Source organism: Telmatherina bonti, assembly GCF_933228915.1.
Source record: "Telmatherina bonti genome assembly, chromosome: 8".
Taxonomy (NCBI): Eukaryota; Metazoa; Chordata; class Actinopteri; order Atheriniformes; family Telmatherinidae; genus Telmatherina; species Telmatherina bonti.
In genome coordinates, this window is record NC_136626.1 from 29,747,685 (window position 1) to 29,765,347 (window position 17,663).

General features: G+C 41.4%; 1 protein-coding gene across 2 annotated transcripts in view; it reads left to right on the forward strand.

Moving 5' to 3' along the window:
- The first annotated feature begins 5,366 nt into the window (after positions 1 to 5,366).
- Positions 5,367 to 17,663, forward strand: part of plpp3 (phospholipid phosphatase 3) — a 29,139-nt gene continuing 16,842 nt past the window's right edge. Inside the window, exon 1 of one of the 2 annotated variants that reach the window (XM_079245050.1) lies at positions 5,367 to 5,819. In XM_079245050.1, coding sequence (XP_079101176.1) covers positions 5,681 to 5,819 — 139 coding nt within the window. In that variant the 5' untranslated portion in view covers positions 5,367 to 5,680. The remainder of the gene's footprint in view (positions 5,820 to 17,663) is intronic. The other variant, XM_079245049.1, reaches the window with a different exon arrangement.

The following is a 17,663-nucleotide window of genomic DNA, read 5'->3' on the forward strand; positions in this document are numbered from 1 at the left end:
CTGTGCGGGAATTCTCCATGTAAACAGAGAAGAAGAAAAACAAAAACAAAACAGAATGGAGGTCGCTCAAGTTAATTTTTGAAGGTTGTTGTTTTGAGGTTTTGCTGAGTGTTTAGCAGTGGTGTCAAAAGTATTCACATTCATTACTCAGGTAGAAGAACAGTTGTGCTCATATGTCTTCATACCCTTTCATTAAAGAAAAGGCTGAATTTACAACAGTCACTCATATAACTGGAGACTTAGAAAAGGAACAATAACTAAAAATTTGCAAAAATATAATTTAGTTATATAAGACACCGTTTTTTCACTTAATTGAGTTGAAGGGAAAAAAACAAAAACAAATTGATCCAGGACAAATTAGAGCACTTTTCTGTTGAACAGTGGGACAAAATACCTGTCAACAGGTGCAAAAGTCTTACTGAGAGGAACAGAAAACACCTGACTGTAGGGGAAACATTAAAGGATTGTTCAGTATGTAATAAGTAATTAATTATCTTATTTGTTTGCTTTTTAAAGAAAATATTTCTGTTATACCAGAATTAGAAAATAATGTAATGATTTTTTATTTATTTATTATTACTTCTGTCAATTTCAGCTTATTTCACAGGCAGCTGTTTTTTTTCCTTCTTTAATGAAAGGGTATGAATAAATATGAGAACAACTGTATAGATACTCAGGTTTAAAAAGACGTCTGTATAAGTAAAAGTACCAACTCAATTTTTTTACTTAAGTAAAAGTTTAAAAGTAGTGATTCAAAAAAATAGTAATAGTATAAAAGTAAAAGTAATGCAAGTGTGGAAAAATACCTATAAAAAATTGTGGCACCGGAGCCTATATTGCACTCCCCAAAATAACATTTTTCTAAAAGTTATAATGACTATAATGTTATATCAGAATGTTATTACTGAAAAAGTTGGAAAGCGTTACACCTTTTCAGCCACGTAGATTCTGATTTTTAAAAAAACACATTTGAGTGCAATGCAAATATTTTAATGAACCATGTATGAGCATTAAGATGAGTTTCATGGCCTGGATGATATGATGACTATACGCATTGTTGCAAAGAGTCTAACTTCAAAAGGCACATTATCAACAATCTTTATTAGAATATCAGTAAATATAAGCTTAGCTGCAGGAATCAGTGAAGGCAACAGATGTGTATTAAGAGACAAACAAAATCATTAAGTGATAAGTGATAAGAAAATAAACAAAGCATATATATATATATATATATATATATATGTATATATATATATATATATATATATATATTTATGCCAGAAAGATGTAGGAGTAAACTACTTTCATTTATATTTTTAAATTGTAAGGAGTAGAAAGTACAGATAATTGCACAAAAATGTAAGTAGTAGAAGTGGAAAGTCATCTGAAAAATAATTACTCTAATAAAGTATAGATACCCTAAAGTTCTACTTAAATAAGGTAACGAAGTATTTGTACTTTGTTACTTGACACCTCTGGTGTTTAGTCGTGTTCAGTGCAATGAATTTGCGCTGTTATCTTCGTAGAGCATGTCATGTAAAGAAAATGGCAGAGTCAGGAGTCCAGCAAGGAACCTCTGTGTTAAAAAAAAAAAAAAAGAACACAATGTCCAGAGAGAAAACATTGTGGGGTTTGATGCTCAAGTTTTTTTTTTTCCAGCCAGAAAACCCAAACTTTTTAAACTAGATAAAAAAAAGTTAATACTCTGCAGTATTTTAACACACGTATCTTAGGTTAAAAAAAAAAAAAAAAAAAATTATTATAATGAAAAGAAATAATATCTACAAGGCTACAGCTTGTGCATCCAATCATTTTTCCTGCAGACTTTATGGTGTCTAAGGAGCCACAGAGCAGATCATTTGTCCCTATTAACAGAAAAAAGCGAGTCTGTATCTTGTTAATTTAACTTTAATCATTAAGCTTATTGAAACACAGGATTCAGCCAGAACACAGCATTTATGACCAGAAGCGACTAACACAAGCATAAAACCAAGCTTGGTTTCAGCACAGCGTTGGGCATGGGGTCCATGGCTGTTTTTTAGTGTTTGCATGAAGGGGGGCCTAACTGAAAATAGGCCAAGAACCACTATTGTAGCCTAAACTATTTCCAACCAAAATCTGCTTTTGTGATTTTAATTACATTTGACCAGAAAAAAAAAACATTGAGATTAAAAACCTCTTTTTCAGGGCAGCCCTATTTCTCGATAAGTCTTTTGGCAATGTTGTGATGCATGTGTGTTGTGACGCTTTGCACAGACACTAGAAGCTTAATGTCTTTACTGTAATTGTAATTTATAGACCACCTACTTCAAAAATGGTCTTTTATGATCAATTAACTTATCAAACATTTTGATATTACATCATTTTATTTGGAAATGTTTATATAAACTGGTTAAAAAAAAAAACAACTGCAAACAAACATGACCTCAAATAAATAAATGAATGACCGTCTAAAATGATCAAATTTACTGAGACTCACTTGGTTTTTACTAATCATTAGAGGCAGACTGGAATAAATATCTGATAGGAAATTATAAGGAGAACAGGTGTTCCTCTTTTACATCAGAACTTCAAACAACTTTTAGGCTAGTAAAAGTCAGGTCAAAGAAAGACAAAGTCATGGGTAAATGACAGAATATGATCACAAATTAAACAAAGGGACAATGCCCTTAAGATGGCTTTTAATTCAGTTCTGTAGTCTAGTTTATTCTAGTGCGTTGACTCAGATCTTTCCCTTCCCACCCTCGTACACTCATGTCCTAGTGCGACATCTGTCCTGCAGCACCCTGCCCAACAGCGGCTGCTCTTAAACTGCCCTACACAAGAACCAGCACGCTCAATACTAGATAAAGTATGCACCACACATATCTGAGATCATGAAAAAGTGGTTATGTATCATCTAAATGATAATGTTGTGAACAACACGATGTTTGGCAGTCATTAACAGCTGCACCAACCACCGAACAGCCAGCGACAGAACAAGACAAATACATTAGCAATGAAGAAAAAAAAACATGAAAAACTAAATAAAATAAAATACTTTTAAGAAAAAAGTTTCAACAACTGAGTGCAACAATGGTGGAAAGGAAAAACTTCTTTAAACCGGCTCCAACGTAACAGTCAGTTCTTAACCATGTTTGTATCATTACATTAGTATCAGAAAACATAAACATTCTGCACACACATGCAAAAAATATCATCCCAATCCACACCTCAATTTTCAATAAAACTAGAAACCTGCTCTTGTTTTGGTGTCTTTGGCTTTTAGACACTTTATCTGTAAGATTTGCATCCTTTTTCCAGGGTTTTTGGACCAAGATGACACAGTATTGGCAGATGATAGTAAAGGCAGTGGAGGTCAGTGATACAAAAGTGAGAGACAAAAGATAAAGGTGTGCACAGAAATGACATGACAACAGAGTACACACCTGTATCTTTTGTCCTTTACTCTTCTTCTTTCCTTCTCTTTCTGAACTGGGCCAATGTCTTTTTTTACTGTATGTTCGTCATTCTTCAGCACTTGACACAACTAATGAAAAGCAGGTGACACCACCGGTCGCTCTGACGTAATCCATCTGCCTTCTGCTTCTGCGTATGTTTTATATGTTGTTGGAACAATAAACACCATGTTAGTATAGAAAATAATCGTCATCTCTGCAGGAACTCACCCGTTTAAAAAAACAAAGTGGGAACTCAGCCCAGAGCAGACTGTCATGTTCTATTCAAGAAAAGCAGTTTTGTGCAGTTTGTCCTTTTCTGTCAGAGCGTCACACAGCAGGAACACTGTCCCTACACAACTCAGGAACATCTCACCAATAAAAACTTTTTCCAAATCAGTAAAACGGCTCCTTGACTGTCAAACATATACACACACATTTTCTTTTAGTCTTTTGTTGACATCTTTAATGATTTTCTCTGTGTCATGTACATGTAAACATTTTTATGTTTATTGTTTGTTGCATGGCTGACTTACTTTTGGTTATTCTTAAATGATCATGTTGATTTATCTGAACAATCAATGTATGTTGTGTGTATTTGTGTTATTTATCATGTTTCTTCTCACACTGTAATGTTGTGGGACTTGGTAAGAAAATTAGTCTGAAGAGTTTAATTTGGCATGTTAAAAGAAATTATCCCATTTAAGTAAATAATTTTTTTAAAAAACAAGGGGGGGGGGGGGGGGGGGGGGTCAATAGCACTATGTACAGATTGTGTATACAATATGGAAGCCTTTGTATTTCTTATATATTTAAGGTACCAGGAAGTTACATCATATTGAGCAAACAGTCTGTCATATGGTCACTCTTTAAATCTCACATATCAGATGTACTTTATATTTCTCTTTAAAAGAAAAAAACAACAAAAAAAAAACCCTTCTGATCTCATCTTTAATGCTCAGTGTATTTTGAAATTTCAATTCAGCATATACTTCGTGTATATATAGGCTATCTCTTGTGACTCTTGCTTGAAGGTGTTCCCATATGATCTCTTATAACAAAATTTGTTTTTTTTATTTTGACTTTTTTGAATAAAACAACGAAATAGCTATCCTCCTAAAGAGTCAATTCCACAGTTGTTGCGGATGATGGATTTTAGAGACTGAGCTGTACTGCTCCTGTAGTACCACTAGAGGGCAGCGTACATTTGCCTGCCAGACGATGCCTGCTGGTTCTTGCCTGGTTTGGCGCCTCTCTTCCCAACAGGAGCCCAGATCTGCAGCTGACGGTGAAAGACTGTCAAAGAAGACAGAAAAAAAACGAACGAAATATTATACATTTTGTTTAACTTATTAATCTGTTTGATTTTGTTCAGCTATATACAACAAATTCCCACTGGCATGTATGTTAATACTAACCGAGTAGGTTGAAAAATGCATTCGCAAAAAGATTAAATTTAAACTAAGAATTTATTTATCAAGAGTAAAAATAAATGAAATAATTAAATACAAACTTTACAAGTGAATGAGTACGATGTTTTACTGAAATGCATAAATAGCAACGTTTCATGTGATGAAGATGGGGAAAAGTTGAAGGAAAATGTTGAAGGTTTATTGTCAAAATTGATGTTTAAAAAATTATGTAAATGTTTCAATTAAGCATTAGAAAACGGAAAAGTTAAACACGATTTAAAAAAAAAAAAGAAGTTTCTTTGCATCACTTTACGCATCTGTTTTGCGCCTGTTGTCGCAACCGGGGCGCTGCTTCCCCGCGCTGCCCGCTCCCCTCCACTCATGTCCAGTTTGAGAAAGTTTCCACGCAGGGATGGAGTTGACTACCCCTCGCCAACAGAGAGGAAAGAGGAGGGCTGAGCCTTGAAGCTGCCGGGGGAACTTGAAGCAAGGGAGGGGGGAGGGGGGCGAGGAGGAGAAGACGGATTGATATAACCAGCGCGGCTTTCGATGCGCCATTCACTCCAACTGTTTGAACCAAGACCGATCCAAAGGAGAGCAGGCTTTCCACTGATTTCGGCGCACAGACAACTTTTTTTTTCTTTTTGAGTCTGTTTATATCACACTGGTCTGCTTTGAAGTTTCTGTTCCTGGCAGACATCACCAGCTCAGAGAGCGTGTGCGCAAAGCTTTGCGTCGGGAACGTTTCTTCCAAACACAAAAAGATCCTGACAGTTTCTTCACCTCCGGCGTGGTGTGGGAATTTAGAGCCGAAAAACGGGGAGTTCTCAAATGCAAAAGTACATGTATGAGAAGGCGATGGCTCAAGAAACAAGGAACGGAGGCACCTCTACGTTAAACAACAACAACGGCGTTGACAACAGCAAGAAGAAGCTGCTCATTGGGCTCGACATCTTCTGTCTCCTGCTTGGTAAGTTACCTCCTGTGTTTAGAATTTGCCCGGACTTTATTATCTTTCATTGGCTCATATGGATCACATGCAAGAATGCAAAACTTGCTGTAGCAGCAGATAAAGCAAACAGAACCCGCGCTTTCTGATGCTTGGTAATAAAAAAGCCTTATCGCTTTAGTGGCTTTGCCAGCTGTCTGTGACCGTTAGACAACTTAATATGAAGCATCCTCTTATCATCAACAGAGGAGACAAACACTCACAGCATCTCAGTTTCTCTCATTTAAACTTACAAAGTCAAGAACTATTTAAAAAAAACATAAATCAATTATAAATCATAAACTGTGAACACTGACAGGTGCATATATATATATATATATATATACATATATATATATATATATATATACATATATATATATATATATATATATATATATATATATATATATATATATATATATAGATAGATAGATAGATAGATAGATAAATGAGGAAGCTGAAAAATGGTGTCATCACCTAATATATTGATCATTTCAAAGTCCACAGAGTGTCATCAGGCGTGATCAGTAGATGCTTTTGCAGCCTGGGGCACAAATGTTTTGAAGTGCTGCATCCTGCCCCATCTCCTCCTGCGCCCCGATAACCCTGGTCATGTGACCCTTCACCTCCAGGAGTTGCCTTCCAGCTAGAGCTGTCCCTACGCAGAGATGAGGAATGGCCCGAGTGGAACATTTCTGTGCTGTTAGGTGCTGATTTATAAGCTGTGGAGCTGTCACCGAAGCCGGGCGATGGTGGTGGCCTAAACTTGTTTGTGTGTTTGTCCAAACTTATAATTCTGAGCGTGTCCCGTCCAGATTCAGCTGTGTGTGTGTGTGTGTGTGTTGCCTTGATAGCTGGTTTGTTTTTGGCTGCTGTCACTGTTCCTCTGTCCTATTAGTTTCAAGCTCCAATGGAACTCCCCCCAATTTTCAATCCCCCTCTGTCTCTCCTTTCTCTCTTTTAGAAAAGGATTATGGGAGTTGTGCTTTAACTTCTACACATTCTCTCCCAGAACCTGGCCAGCAAATCCCTGGCCAGCTGCCCCTGATCACTCCAATTCAAATGACTTTCTCTCTCTCTCTCTAACCCTCCTTCTCGCCTCTCCGTCCAGGAGAATGCGTGGAATAATTGCTTAAGCATGTGTTGTGTCGGGGGGGGGGACGCCTGCGATCTGAGAGAAAGAGACGGGGACTGAGGAGAGGGACCCGTGGCTGACCGGGCTTTAGAGGAGCAGGTGGGAGTCTCACCGACTTGCTCTGAATGCAGAAACCGAAGCTTTGAAACGCAACGTGGGAATTTGTGACATTGCTGCATGGGAAGTGGGCTTTTTATGACCCAGGCTGTTACAAGTGGTGCAAATTAACTCCACGTTCCCTTTAATGCTGTGAAGCAGAAGCAGATTTACCAGACAAAGTTTTCCATGAGCTTTACATCGGTTTGCATATTAAAGAACCTCACACAGATACACTGTTTCACCCACACTTGTATAAATGTAGATGAGCTTTGAGCACATGTGGAACAAATTTCCTGCCAGTTAAAAAAAAAAAAAAAAAAAAGTACTTCCTCTGCTGGTGTATCTACGCTGGTTATGTCACACACATGTACGCCTGTAAACATGTAAAGACACACACACACACACACACAGATTGGCACCCAGATTCTCTTTTGTCATGCTAAACACAGTCTGGTCGCTCAGCGATTATTGGTTGGCCCACTTTACCAGTTTGGGGGTAAGTGGGTTGTAGGGGTTGAGGGGGTTGAAAGAGAAGGAGAAGGAGGCTTATCAGGGCGGTCTGGAAGAGAAATGAGGAATGCGGGTGTGTAAGGGGGGGCTCAGAAGAGTGCCTGATGTTGAAAGGCTTTTGTGTCGTGTGTATCAGCCTTTACAGTTAGCTTATGCATAAAAGCCCTTTAATTAGCTCATATTTGCCAGCTGGTATCACACACACACACACACACACACACACACACACACACACACACAGAAACACACACATAAAGTCTGAGCAGCAGGATTTTACTAAACGTCATTCTCAAGTCACACACCCTCAGGCACAGCTAATGAGTGTATTCGCACCTCAAAGAGCCCCTCCATCATTTTGCGTTGGCTCATTTAGGCTGACCATCCATAAACAATGAGAAAACACACTCCGGCTCTCCTCGGTTGCTGAGGTCAGAGTCCCTGTGCACAATTCTGGCAGCTGAGCGCAAGCATCATGCTCTGATTTGGCTCGCGTTGCGCTCTTCCAGAGCAGCGCAGCTGATTTCTTATATATAAGAAGCGTGTATACACACAGTATACACTCACTATAAATACACAAACTTAACTGCAAGCCTGCAGGATTTTATTCTCCTGCTGGCGACACACTGTCCAGCGGTTCTCCAACATGCAGTTCTGAATAGATGTTTATTGTGAAAACACTGTGAAGCGACAGCCACGGCAGCTCTCCGGAAACCAAACTTCTAAATCTAGCTTCACCTCAACATCTGATTAACTTACACAATGCAAAGGAAGGCTGCGCTTCGTGTGTCTGCTTGTGTGCAAAACATTTAGAGCTTGACATCAGAAGTTTTTTTCAGCCTTCTCAAATCCGATAAGATAAGATTTACTTTATTTATCCCCATATGGAAACTGAATTGTAGTGGCAGCATCAGAAATATAAATACTGTGTATCTATAGATGTTACACACACACACACATATAGCAGCAAGTATATTTACACAGCATGAGAATAAGATTAAAACTAAACACAGTTACTGTAACTGAATAAGTTTGTAGAGCATCTGAGATGGTGCATTAATGCGGTGATGTGAGGGCAGCTCTGACAGATCGGGACGAGTCTGATGGCAGACGGCAGGAATGACTTCCTGTACCGTTGCTTATAGCAACGGGGCTGCAGGACTCTGTTGCTGAAGCTGCTCCTCAGTTTGTCCACAGTGTTGTGGAGGCGGTGGGAGGGATTGTCCATGACGGTCAGCAGTTTTGACAACATCCTGTCCCTCACCACCTCCTCCAGTTTAAAACCAACAATGCTTTTCTTCATGAAGATGGTGCTCACCATGACAGACTGATAAAACATATGGAGCGTCCTGCTGGGGAAGTATAGTCTGCTCATGGCCTTCTTGGAACCAGCATCAGGAACTTATAAGATGGGACGATTTGTACATCATTCCCTGTAATGCAGACTGAGGAGGGTGGGGACTTACTCCTGCTGAAATCCACCACCGTCTCCTTTGTCTTGGTCACGTTCAGAATGAGTCTCCTTGGCATTGCTATGGTGACCAGTCACCTCTGACGGTGTCTTAAAAGTCTTATCAGCAGGATCTTTCCATCAGCATCTCATCCAGAATGAGGGAATCTGTTTCAGAACTGGCCTCTTATGCTCTAACCTCCCCGGCCTGCGCCCAGCTCAAACTTCCCCATCGGATGCTGCAGCCGTCAGTCACCCCCCCTTCATACCCCTCATTAAAGCTGGAGAGGGTTTAACCTCTACCTCTCCAAGCCTCGGCCACTTCAATCCCAAGCCGCTCCAAAAATATTTTTCAGAATTTCTCAAATTCTTCATCTGGCCCAAAACTCTTGATGGGACATATGTTGCAATAGGAAGAGAGTGAAGAAGTGGGCACAGAGTGTGTGCATGTGTGTGTGTGTGTGTGTGTGTGTGTGTGTCAGGAAAGGGTGGGAAACGGAAAGGTAGTGTCGGTCGGAGGTAGGTGTGGTTGTGAAATAAAATCCTGTCTCTCCTTTTTTCAGCCTCACAGTCCGTTTCCACCCTCACCCTCCTGTCTCTCTCCCCACTTCTTCCAGTGTTTCTTCATTTGGGTTTCTTAAAGGAGACTCAAAAGCCCAGAAACAAGAAGGGGAAAAGTTTAAAAGAATCTATTGTAAAAATAGCTGGTAGATTGGACTGGAACAAAGAAATCCCCTTACAGTAATGGATCACAAGAGATAAGTTGTATTTGTCAAGGATCCACAAGAAAATTGTAATCAAACAGACACACAAACCCAAACATAGGCTGCCATCCAAATATGCTGGCCCTAATCTGAGGGCAAATATTGGCAGTTCTGCACCAGCCTGTGCAGAGGCATCCGCCGAGAACGATACGGTAGATCCACAAGCAAAGAGTTTAAGATTTAACCAATAAATTATGCTAATGTATTTATTATTTTCCATCAAATCCTGCCAAACCCAAATAAGTCGACTTATTTAATTACTAAATGTGTGACAGACTCTCAAAGGAGTCTTTACTACAGAGAAGCACTAAAGCGGAACGTGTACTTTGTGTGTTTATTAGGGGTGGGAAAATCGAATCGAAAATCGGGATTTTTTGCTTCACAATTTTAAAATCGATTTTATTTTTTAGAAAATTGATTCTTTTTTAAATAAACAAAATAATCTTTTATGAAATTATAGTAATTTTTATTGGTTTTTTTAAAAATCTTTTTACTTGTCTTCTTGGGCATTATAGCAGCAGAATGATGGTCTAGCTACTGTGTTGTTTTCACCTAATTGAAATCGAGAAAAAAGATGAGCAAAGAAAAAAGGTCTATACATTTTTCTTTTGTTTTTAATCTACAAAAATCAACAAAATGGAAGAATTGTGAGAATCGCAATTTAAATCGAATCGGCACCCAAAAAATCGGAATCGAATCGGGACAAAAGCACATCGTCACAGCCCTAGTGTTTATAGTCCAAATGTTGATGCTCTTCAGTTCTTTGAAAGATGAGGCCAAAGGTCGGGTGCAGAATAGACTCACACAGGACAAAAGCCTGCAGTGCTGCTGTGTGTATGACATTTGCATGCAAACATTCGGTGGGAAAATCACAAAGGGCCGTGTAAAATCGATCTCGGCAGATCTCCGTGCCATAGTCGACATCTGCACAGTATTTGTTACATGTGCCTTTGTGCTGCAGTGGAAGCTGGCCTTTGGAGACTTCCAGCATGTGTCTTGTCTTATGGCTGCAGGCCAAGGTGAGGCTAGGGCTCTTAAGAAGGTGACAAGCGGCCTCTGGCAGCAGAGAATCACTGTATTATGTAAGAAGATAAAGATCAGCAGATGTTTACAGCAACTGTGTCTGCAGCCTCTCCAAGAATGAATGGCATGTCAACTGTGCATTTGTGCTCAGATTGTGTATTGGTGTGCGTTTCGTGATGAAGATGGCCAGACTTGTGTCTGCAACGTATTCAAGTTGTGTCACCGAGACATGTGGCTGGTTCACGCCGGTGCAAGAGTTAAAAAGACAAACCCCTGGGGTTTGGGTCTGCGCAGGGCTGCTATTAGAGGTGTGTGGGTGTGAGCGTGTGCATGAGTGTCCCATGAGGTTCACGGCGGAGAGGGAGCACTCAAAGCTGTCATTAAATGGACTGTTGGGCCTGGAGGGTGAAGGAGTGTGTGGGTAGCATGTGTGAGGCATCTGTGGCTTGATTTGTGTGTTTGTATATATGTGTGTGTGTGTGTGTGTTTGTGTGTGTCCCATGTGGTTCCCGTGGGCAAGCCGAAGGCATCGGGCTGACTGATGTGCCTGTTACTCCTTACACTGGAACACAAACCAGACACATTCATCTATTTCAACCCTTTCTTTCACCGACTTCCATCCCAGCAAACAGCCAGATCGTACGAAGAAACAAAGACTTGTAGTTCACACTTTTTCAACAATGGAGCAGTAAAGCCTCTGTCCTCCTGTCTCCGTCCATACACTCATCTGTCATTATATCCCTCCTCTATAAACACCGTCAGACTGCTTATTTAGATCATTTTAGATGACTGGGCAGGATACTACCACAGCCCTTTGGTAGCACTTATTCTGGCTTGTGTTAGGACGTGTGTTTAAGTTTTCAGCTGGTCATGTAAATGTGTATTTTATGGAATTCTGTAACCTGGAGGGGATCGCGGCGTAAATGTCATCGCTAACCTGATTGTCGCTCCAGGATTTCTTTTGATTTCTCGCTAACGGTGGGGTCAGAGCTACCAGCGATGCCACGGGCCCCCTTCATGTAAATGAGAGCAGAGGCAGCAGATGATGTGAAGCTGCAGGCCTCATTACATCCCTCTGTGTCCTTTTCTTGGGCCTCCCTGCTGTTACACAGGCCCCTCTGTCTGTCACTTTCTCTTACTGCATAACCCGCTACAATCCTCCCTATTTGTGTGCACATACTGTGTGCATCCAGGGATTGGCAGGGGGAGGGTTCGGTCTGGGAGATTTCACTGTTTCACGGAGAACAATGCCTCTTTTGATGCATCTCTGTGCTCTTTGTTTCGTTACCGAGGGCCGATGGGCCAATGGCAGACAGAAGAGGATGGAATAGAGGGAAGGGATAAGAGGGTATAAGACAGTACTTATCTGCTCTCTAGGCCACTTGATTATCAATCAGTGCTTAATGGCCGCCTCTGCTTCTAGCTGTATTGTTGGCTGGGTTGTGAGTCGTGGCACTTATCTTCTCAGCACTGTGTAATAATCAGCTCAGCATCTTTATTGGCGCTGGCCTTATCTGAGCTGCAGCCACTGAGCCCTGTCTTGTTTACATACAGGGAAGAGCTCGGACCGAAGGGGATGCCGACAGTGCTTCAAAAAATCATGCAAAGCATTCGCGCCGCAGTGCCAATTTAACACCTATTGTCCTCAACACGCACCATTCGGGATGTGTGCAAGATGTTAAAGTAGCAGATGAGAGGAAGTTTAATGGAGCATTATCCAGACAGAAGGGGTCGGGTTTCAAAGGGTCCACTGGCTTCTTCACAGCGGCCGGGCTTTTGTCTTGGGAGGCAGTAATGCCATTACAGCAATAAGAGAGAAACGCCCCACCATCCAACCAGACCAGTAGTCTGATGTGGCCCCTGGGCACGGCTCAGGTTCCCCTTCGTTGGAGCAGCTGCACGTTCACCCTCCTTTGTAAAACTGCAGTATTTCTGTAAGTTGTAATGGGAGCTGGGCGATTAATCGAAAACCAATGGAAACCAACATTCAGGGCAAAGTCGACGTAATCTTGCTTTAAATGTTTTGATATTTGAATTTCTCTCAAAAATATTGAAAAATATTAATCAAATCACCATACATGTTTAAACTGTGTGTTTAATTTAACTTATCACCAATATCTGCTCTTTTGTTATAAAAAAAATATTGCAACAAAAGTTTCAGTTAGCCATGAGGCCTAAAAATAAAATAATACCGCTAATTGAGCGTAATTGAGGTAAGCTGTTCGATTAATCACGGTGCTGATTTGATGTAATATCTCCCAGCCATAACTTGTAATTGATCTTTCTGAAGCTTATTTAAATATTAATGCACAACCTCTACTGTTCATGTGGATCAGAGTTGGCTGTGTCCAACATCATATCATATAAATCCACAATCCACAGCAGTAGGGGTCAGTAGTAGCATGGAGAGGCTGCTCATACAGTTGCCTGCTGGTGAAGTCCCTCTAGAGTGTCCCAACAGACGCCTGTGTGTAAAAGGCATTTATTGCTGTGAATAAAATCTCTCTGAGTAAGCACATGTTTCAGCCAGCGGCCCCCCGGTTGCTGCGGCATTCACGCATAGGGAGGAAAAAAAGGGCCTGGATTCACTCTGTACACCACTCTGCTGACCTCAGCCGCTCCAGTGGATCTGTTTGTGTCTGTGTGTTTGTGTATTTGTGAGCTTTTCATGTCTGAAACACTTCAGCAAGCCATGGAAACAACGAGGCAACATCTCAGACCGAACATCTGCATCAGTGCAGGGAAGTATAGGTTTCCTAAACGGTGATTATGTTGATGGATACAACTTTTAGGGGCGGGTAAGTTTATGGAGCTGAGTTTGTTTATTTGGATTGCAGGGACATTTTTAAAGCCCTTCGTGGTCAACGACTTAGAATTGTTTAAGAGTGGCTTTGCTGAAGATGCCAGTTGGAACCACAGTAATCCCATTTAACAGCCACACACGCAGCCTCCCACTCCCACAGATGCAGCATGAAGGGCATGGTCGCAGGGACGTTTGCTGCTCTTGCACGCTACAGCACAATGCCAGAGCTATGCAGCATCCCTCACCTTTGACCCCTGGTCCTGCAGCTACCTCCAGGGTCCGTCACCAACTTCAGCAAGAATATTCCGAAATGTCTCGCATTCTCAACCTCACGGCTTTAATGACCTCAAGATAAACTGTAGGGTTGAGACTCTGTCTGCTGATGGGTGGCTGACACGTTGGACAGCGTGTCAGGCATCTGCTTAGCAGCCTCTTTTTAAACCCCCACTGGTCACAGTGAAGATGCTAAATGTCTCCTTTCTAAAAAATAAAGTTTTATATGAAGACAGGATCACATTAAAACACCTGTGTGTAACATTTCCTCTTGTACAATACCTTCCCGCAACTAAGTGTACTTGGCACTTCTCTTGTTCTTATCAAATGCGCACTCATCCACTTTAACTGTTGGCACACACAAAGCTAATCTTTCCCACACAAATGCGCCTGCAAGTATTCATGCAATTTGCAAGAAAGTGAATAGGGATGTGTCCTCCAGCACACACAGTCTCACACATATCAAATGACCACACTGCTATATCTACCTTTTGTTCTCTTTGCACATGAAGGCCAGTTTGGAGAATCCTCCTGCCGATGCAGGTCATGTTGCAGGGTGTGCGTAGACGTTCACATCGGAATGATATAAGTATGTCAAGAGTTTCCTCAAGAGATGGGGAAGGGTTCTGATAGGCATAGATCGGGGTTGTTTCAGGATTTATGGTTGGAAAAGTCACTTCTGTGTGATTAGATGTCACGTAAAGGGGAGCTAAGGTATTCGGTTTCCAACATTACAAAACATATATCAGTGAAAAACTATGTGGATCCATCTTTAAGCATTTTCAAGTACAAAAAGACCAACATTTATTCCAAAACTGATAAAAAACAACTTTACTTAAATCTGTAGTTTTGTGATGAAAGAATGGTAAATGTTCAGACACTCTAAAGCACGGCTTCTGCAGGAGTGTTGAGAAAAATCTTTCTCAAAAAGAAGGCAACGCTTGATTGATGTACTGGTCATGTCTATGAAGCCAAAGCCCCCCTCAGCCCCTGCCCTCTGTAACCTTCCTCTGAATTCTCCCACTCCTTCTCAGGATGGGTCACATGGTGAGTTCGAGAGACGGGAGGAGGAAATCCTCCATTAGTGGCGGCCACAATACCTCTTCCTCTGCCGCGCCCCGCCTCCCATTCACCTCTCCTACGCTTCTGACACTCGGGCTGGCTCTCTAGAAATCATGATATCATTCTATTTCTGCCCCCTGACAGCCACGAAGGCCTATTAAAATGTCAATGGAGACGCAAGGGGGATGAGAAGCCTAGTGTCTTCCCAGCAGACATGTAGGTGTTGTTCTGCAGGAAATCCGTTCCATGTCAAATGGAATTAACCTTTAAAAAGACGTAGATATTCAGATGCAATAAGAATAGTTAATGTTTTCATTTCTGGCCTGCATAGACGAGCCATTCGAGGTGAGAAGCTTTCGACCGGTCTGAAAAGAAACCAGTTTAAATACATCCAAATGTAAATCCTAATCTCTAACCAGGTAAGAATAACCTGTTTCTTTCACAGCTCAGCATGTGCAGCCAATAGATCCACTAAGTCACTGTACCAAATTTAACTCCAAAGCCAATCAAAGGGATGCCAGCTGGGTAATCTGTCATAGCAACAAATGAGTGCACACATGCTTTTGTAAGCACACACGCACACACAGCTCATATAAACACACGTGGACAGACTTTTGAGCTGTGATTTCTAGCAGGCACCGGAGCGCAAACCTGTGACTGGATTTAAAGATGGAAAATAAGTGCCGCGACCACACTAACACACACACACACACACACACACACACACACACACACACACACACGTACACGCACAAAGGCCTTACCATGACCTCTGCTATATAAACACTGATTCAACCAGGCAAGGGAAAGCCTCTCTCTGACCTGCGGTAAGTAGTCTTTAGTGGTCTGCAGTGGCTCTCCTCATGAACTGCACGAGAGAAATGAACTGCAGGATCTGATAAGACAAATAGAAGTGTTCCCAAACCTGCCGAGCCACCCACTTTGGATGTGTGCACTTTGTTTTTCTTCTTTTTTCATTCTTACTTTCTGGGCCCTCCCTTTCTTCTTCTTCTAAAATCACTCCATTGAGGGGATTTTCAGGCTCCAATTAAACGCAGGCGCCTGTTCATGTTGCATTTAAAAGCAGCTCGGTGGTTTAATAGCTCATAAGGCTCATTGGCTCTTAAAGCGCAAAACATACCAAATCTCTGGCAAAGCAAAACGGAACATCAAAGTAAATAAGTTGAGAGAAGTATTTCCTCTGAAACTAAAGCGAGACTCGCCCTTTCTAATCAATCTGAACCATAACTGAATGTTAGTGACCTCATGACAAAACTGGTGAAATAGTCGGCTTTTGATTCAGTGATGTACCTCGGGCTTTTGCCAACAGTCCGGCCCACTTCTTTCTTTTCCACCCTTTCCGACTTTATCTCTCCCTCCTTCGACACTCCCTCCTGTCTCTCTCTTCTTCCTTCTGGGTCAGCAAAGACCCTCTGAGGGTCACTTGCTCTTTATTCTGTTGGCATAAAGGAGGTCATATTTCCTCACGCTGCTGTTTGCAGTCGAGTCTCAGATGTGCTGCAGAGCAAACGCCTGAGCGTGTTTTATTTTCTGCTCGGAGCTTCATGGACTGACTGTGGTATGATGAGAATGCCCACATACCAGGCTGTTCTCAGGGGGGGGGGAACAAAACAGCTTGGCATCTCAAGGCTGGGCGCTGTGCACACACAGAGAGGCTTTCATGAATTATCAATAGATGGGGACAAGTTGGTCGCCCGCTCGAACTCACTTAACTTTTTTTTTTGGTCATTGAACTGCCCGGCTTCAGAATTTCCCATGGTTTTCTCCGATCAGTTTAGCCTTTAAGCACCGCTTAGTTAGCTTGTGTGTGTTTTTGTCCGTGTACGCCTGACCTTTTATTTCCCCACGTCTCCTTCATTAGCATTTGAATTCCTTCTCCACAAGTAGACCATGGCGGAGGGATGGAGAAAGATGAGAAAGGAAGGCAAAGAGAAAATTAATAAGGACTTGAGCAAAAGCACGGTCCAAACTTCTGTAACTTTTTTTTCTTCCCCAGCTGATTGTTTACCCAACAGTTCGTGTTGAGACTTCACTCACGAGGATTCTCACTTCACTTTGTTTAAGGTATTAAATATATTATATATAAATATATTAAATATAAGGTATTAAATATAAAAGTACACAGAGGCATTAGGATAAAAACTCAACCATATCTGCACTGGAATTAACTCGTCTTAAGTTGTGTTGACCGTCCTGCCCCACCTTGCTCCAGAAGTTCTGTTCTCACCCACAGCTAACCCTGTCTTTTGTGTGGATAGCAAGTTTCAAAGACACCACTGAAGACCGGCCTGGCCCTGTGTGGGCCCACCAGCAGTCTGTTAAAGCCTGGTGTTTGTGCAGGTGTCTGGCTCAGTGACCATGTGATCCGCTGCCCTTGTCTAACCACTGCACACAGAGAGAAAAAGGCATCACTTAGACATCAAAATAATAATTAAAAAAAATACTTTATTATCTTTTTGTCTATGAAGTGGCTTTCCTATTTGAAAGATAATGACTCTTCAATCCATTTAATTTCTTCTACTGAGGTTTTCTGGGTTCAGATAGAGGACAAATATTGATATTTTGCACCTTCATAATGTCTGCAGTTTTTGGGGTTAAGCATCTTGCAACAAGGGACACTTAGGCAGGCAGACTGCAGGATTCAGGACTTGAACCACTAAATGTTTCCAATTAGTGGATAATTCAC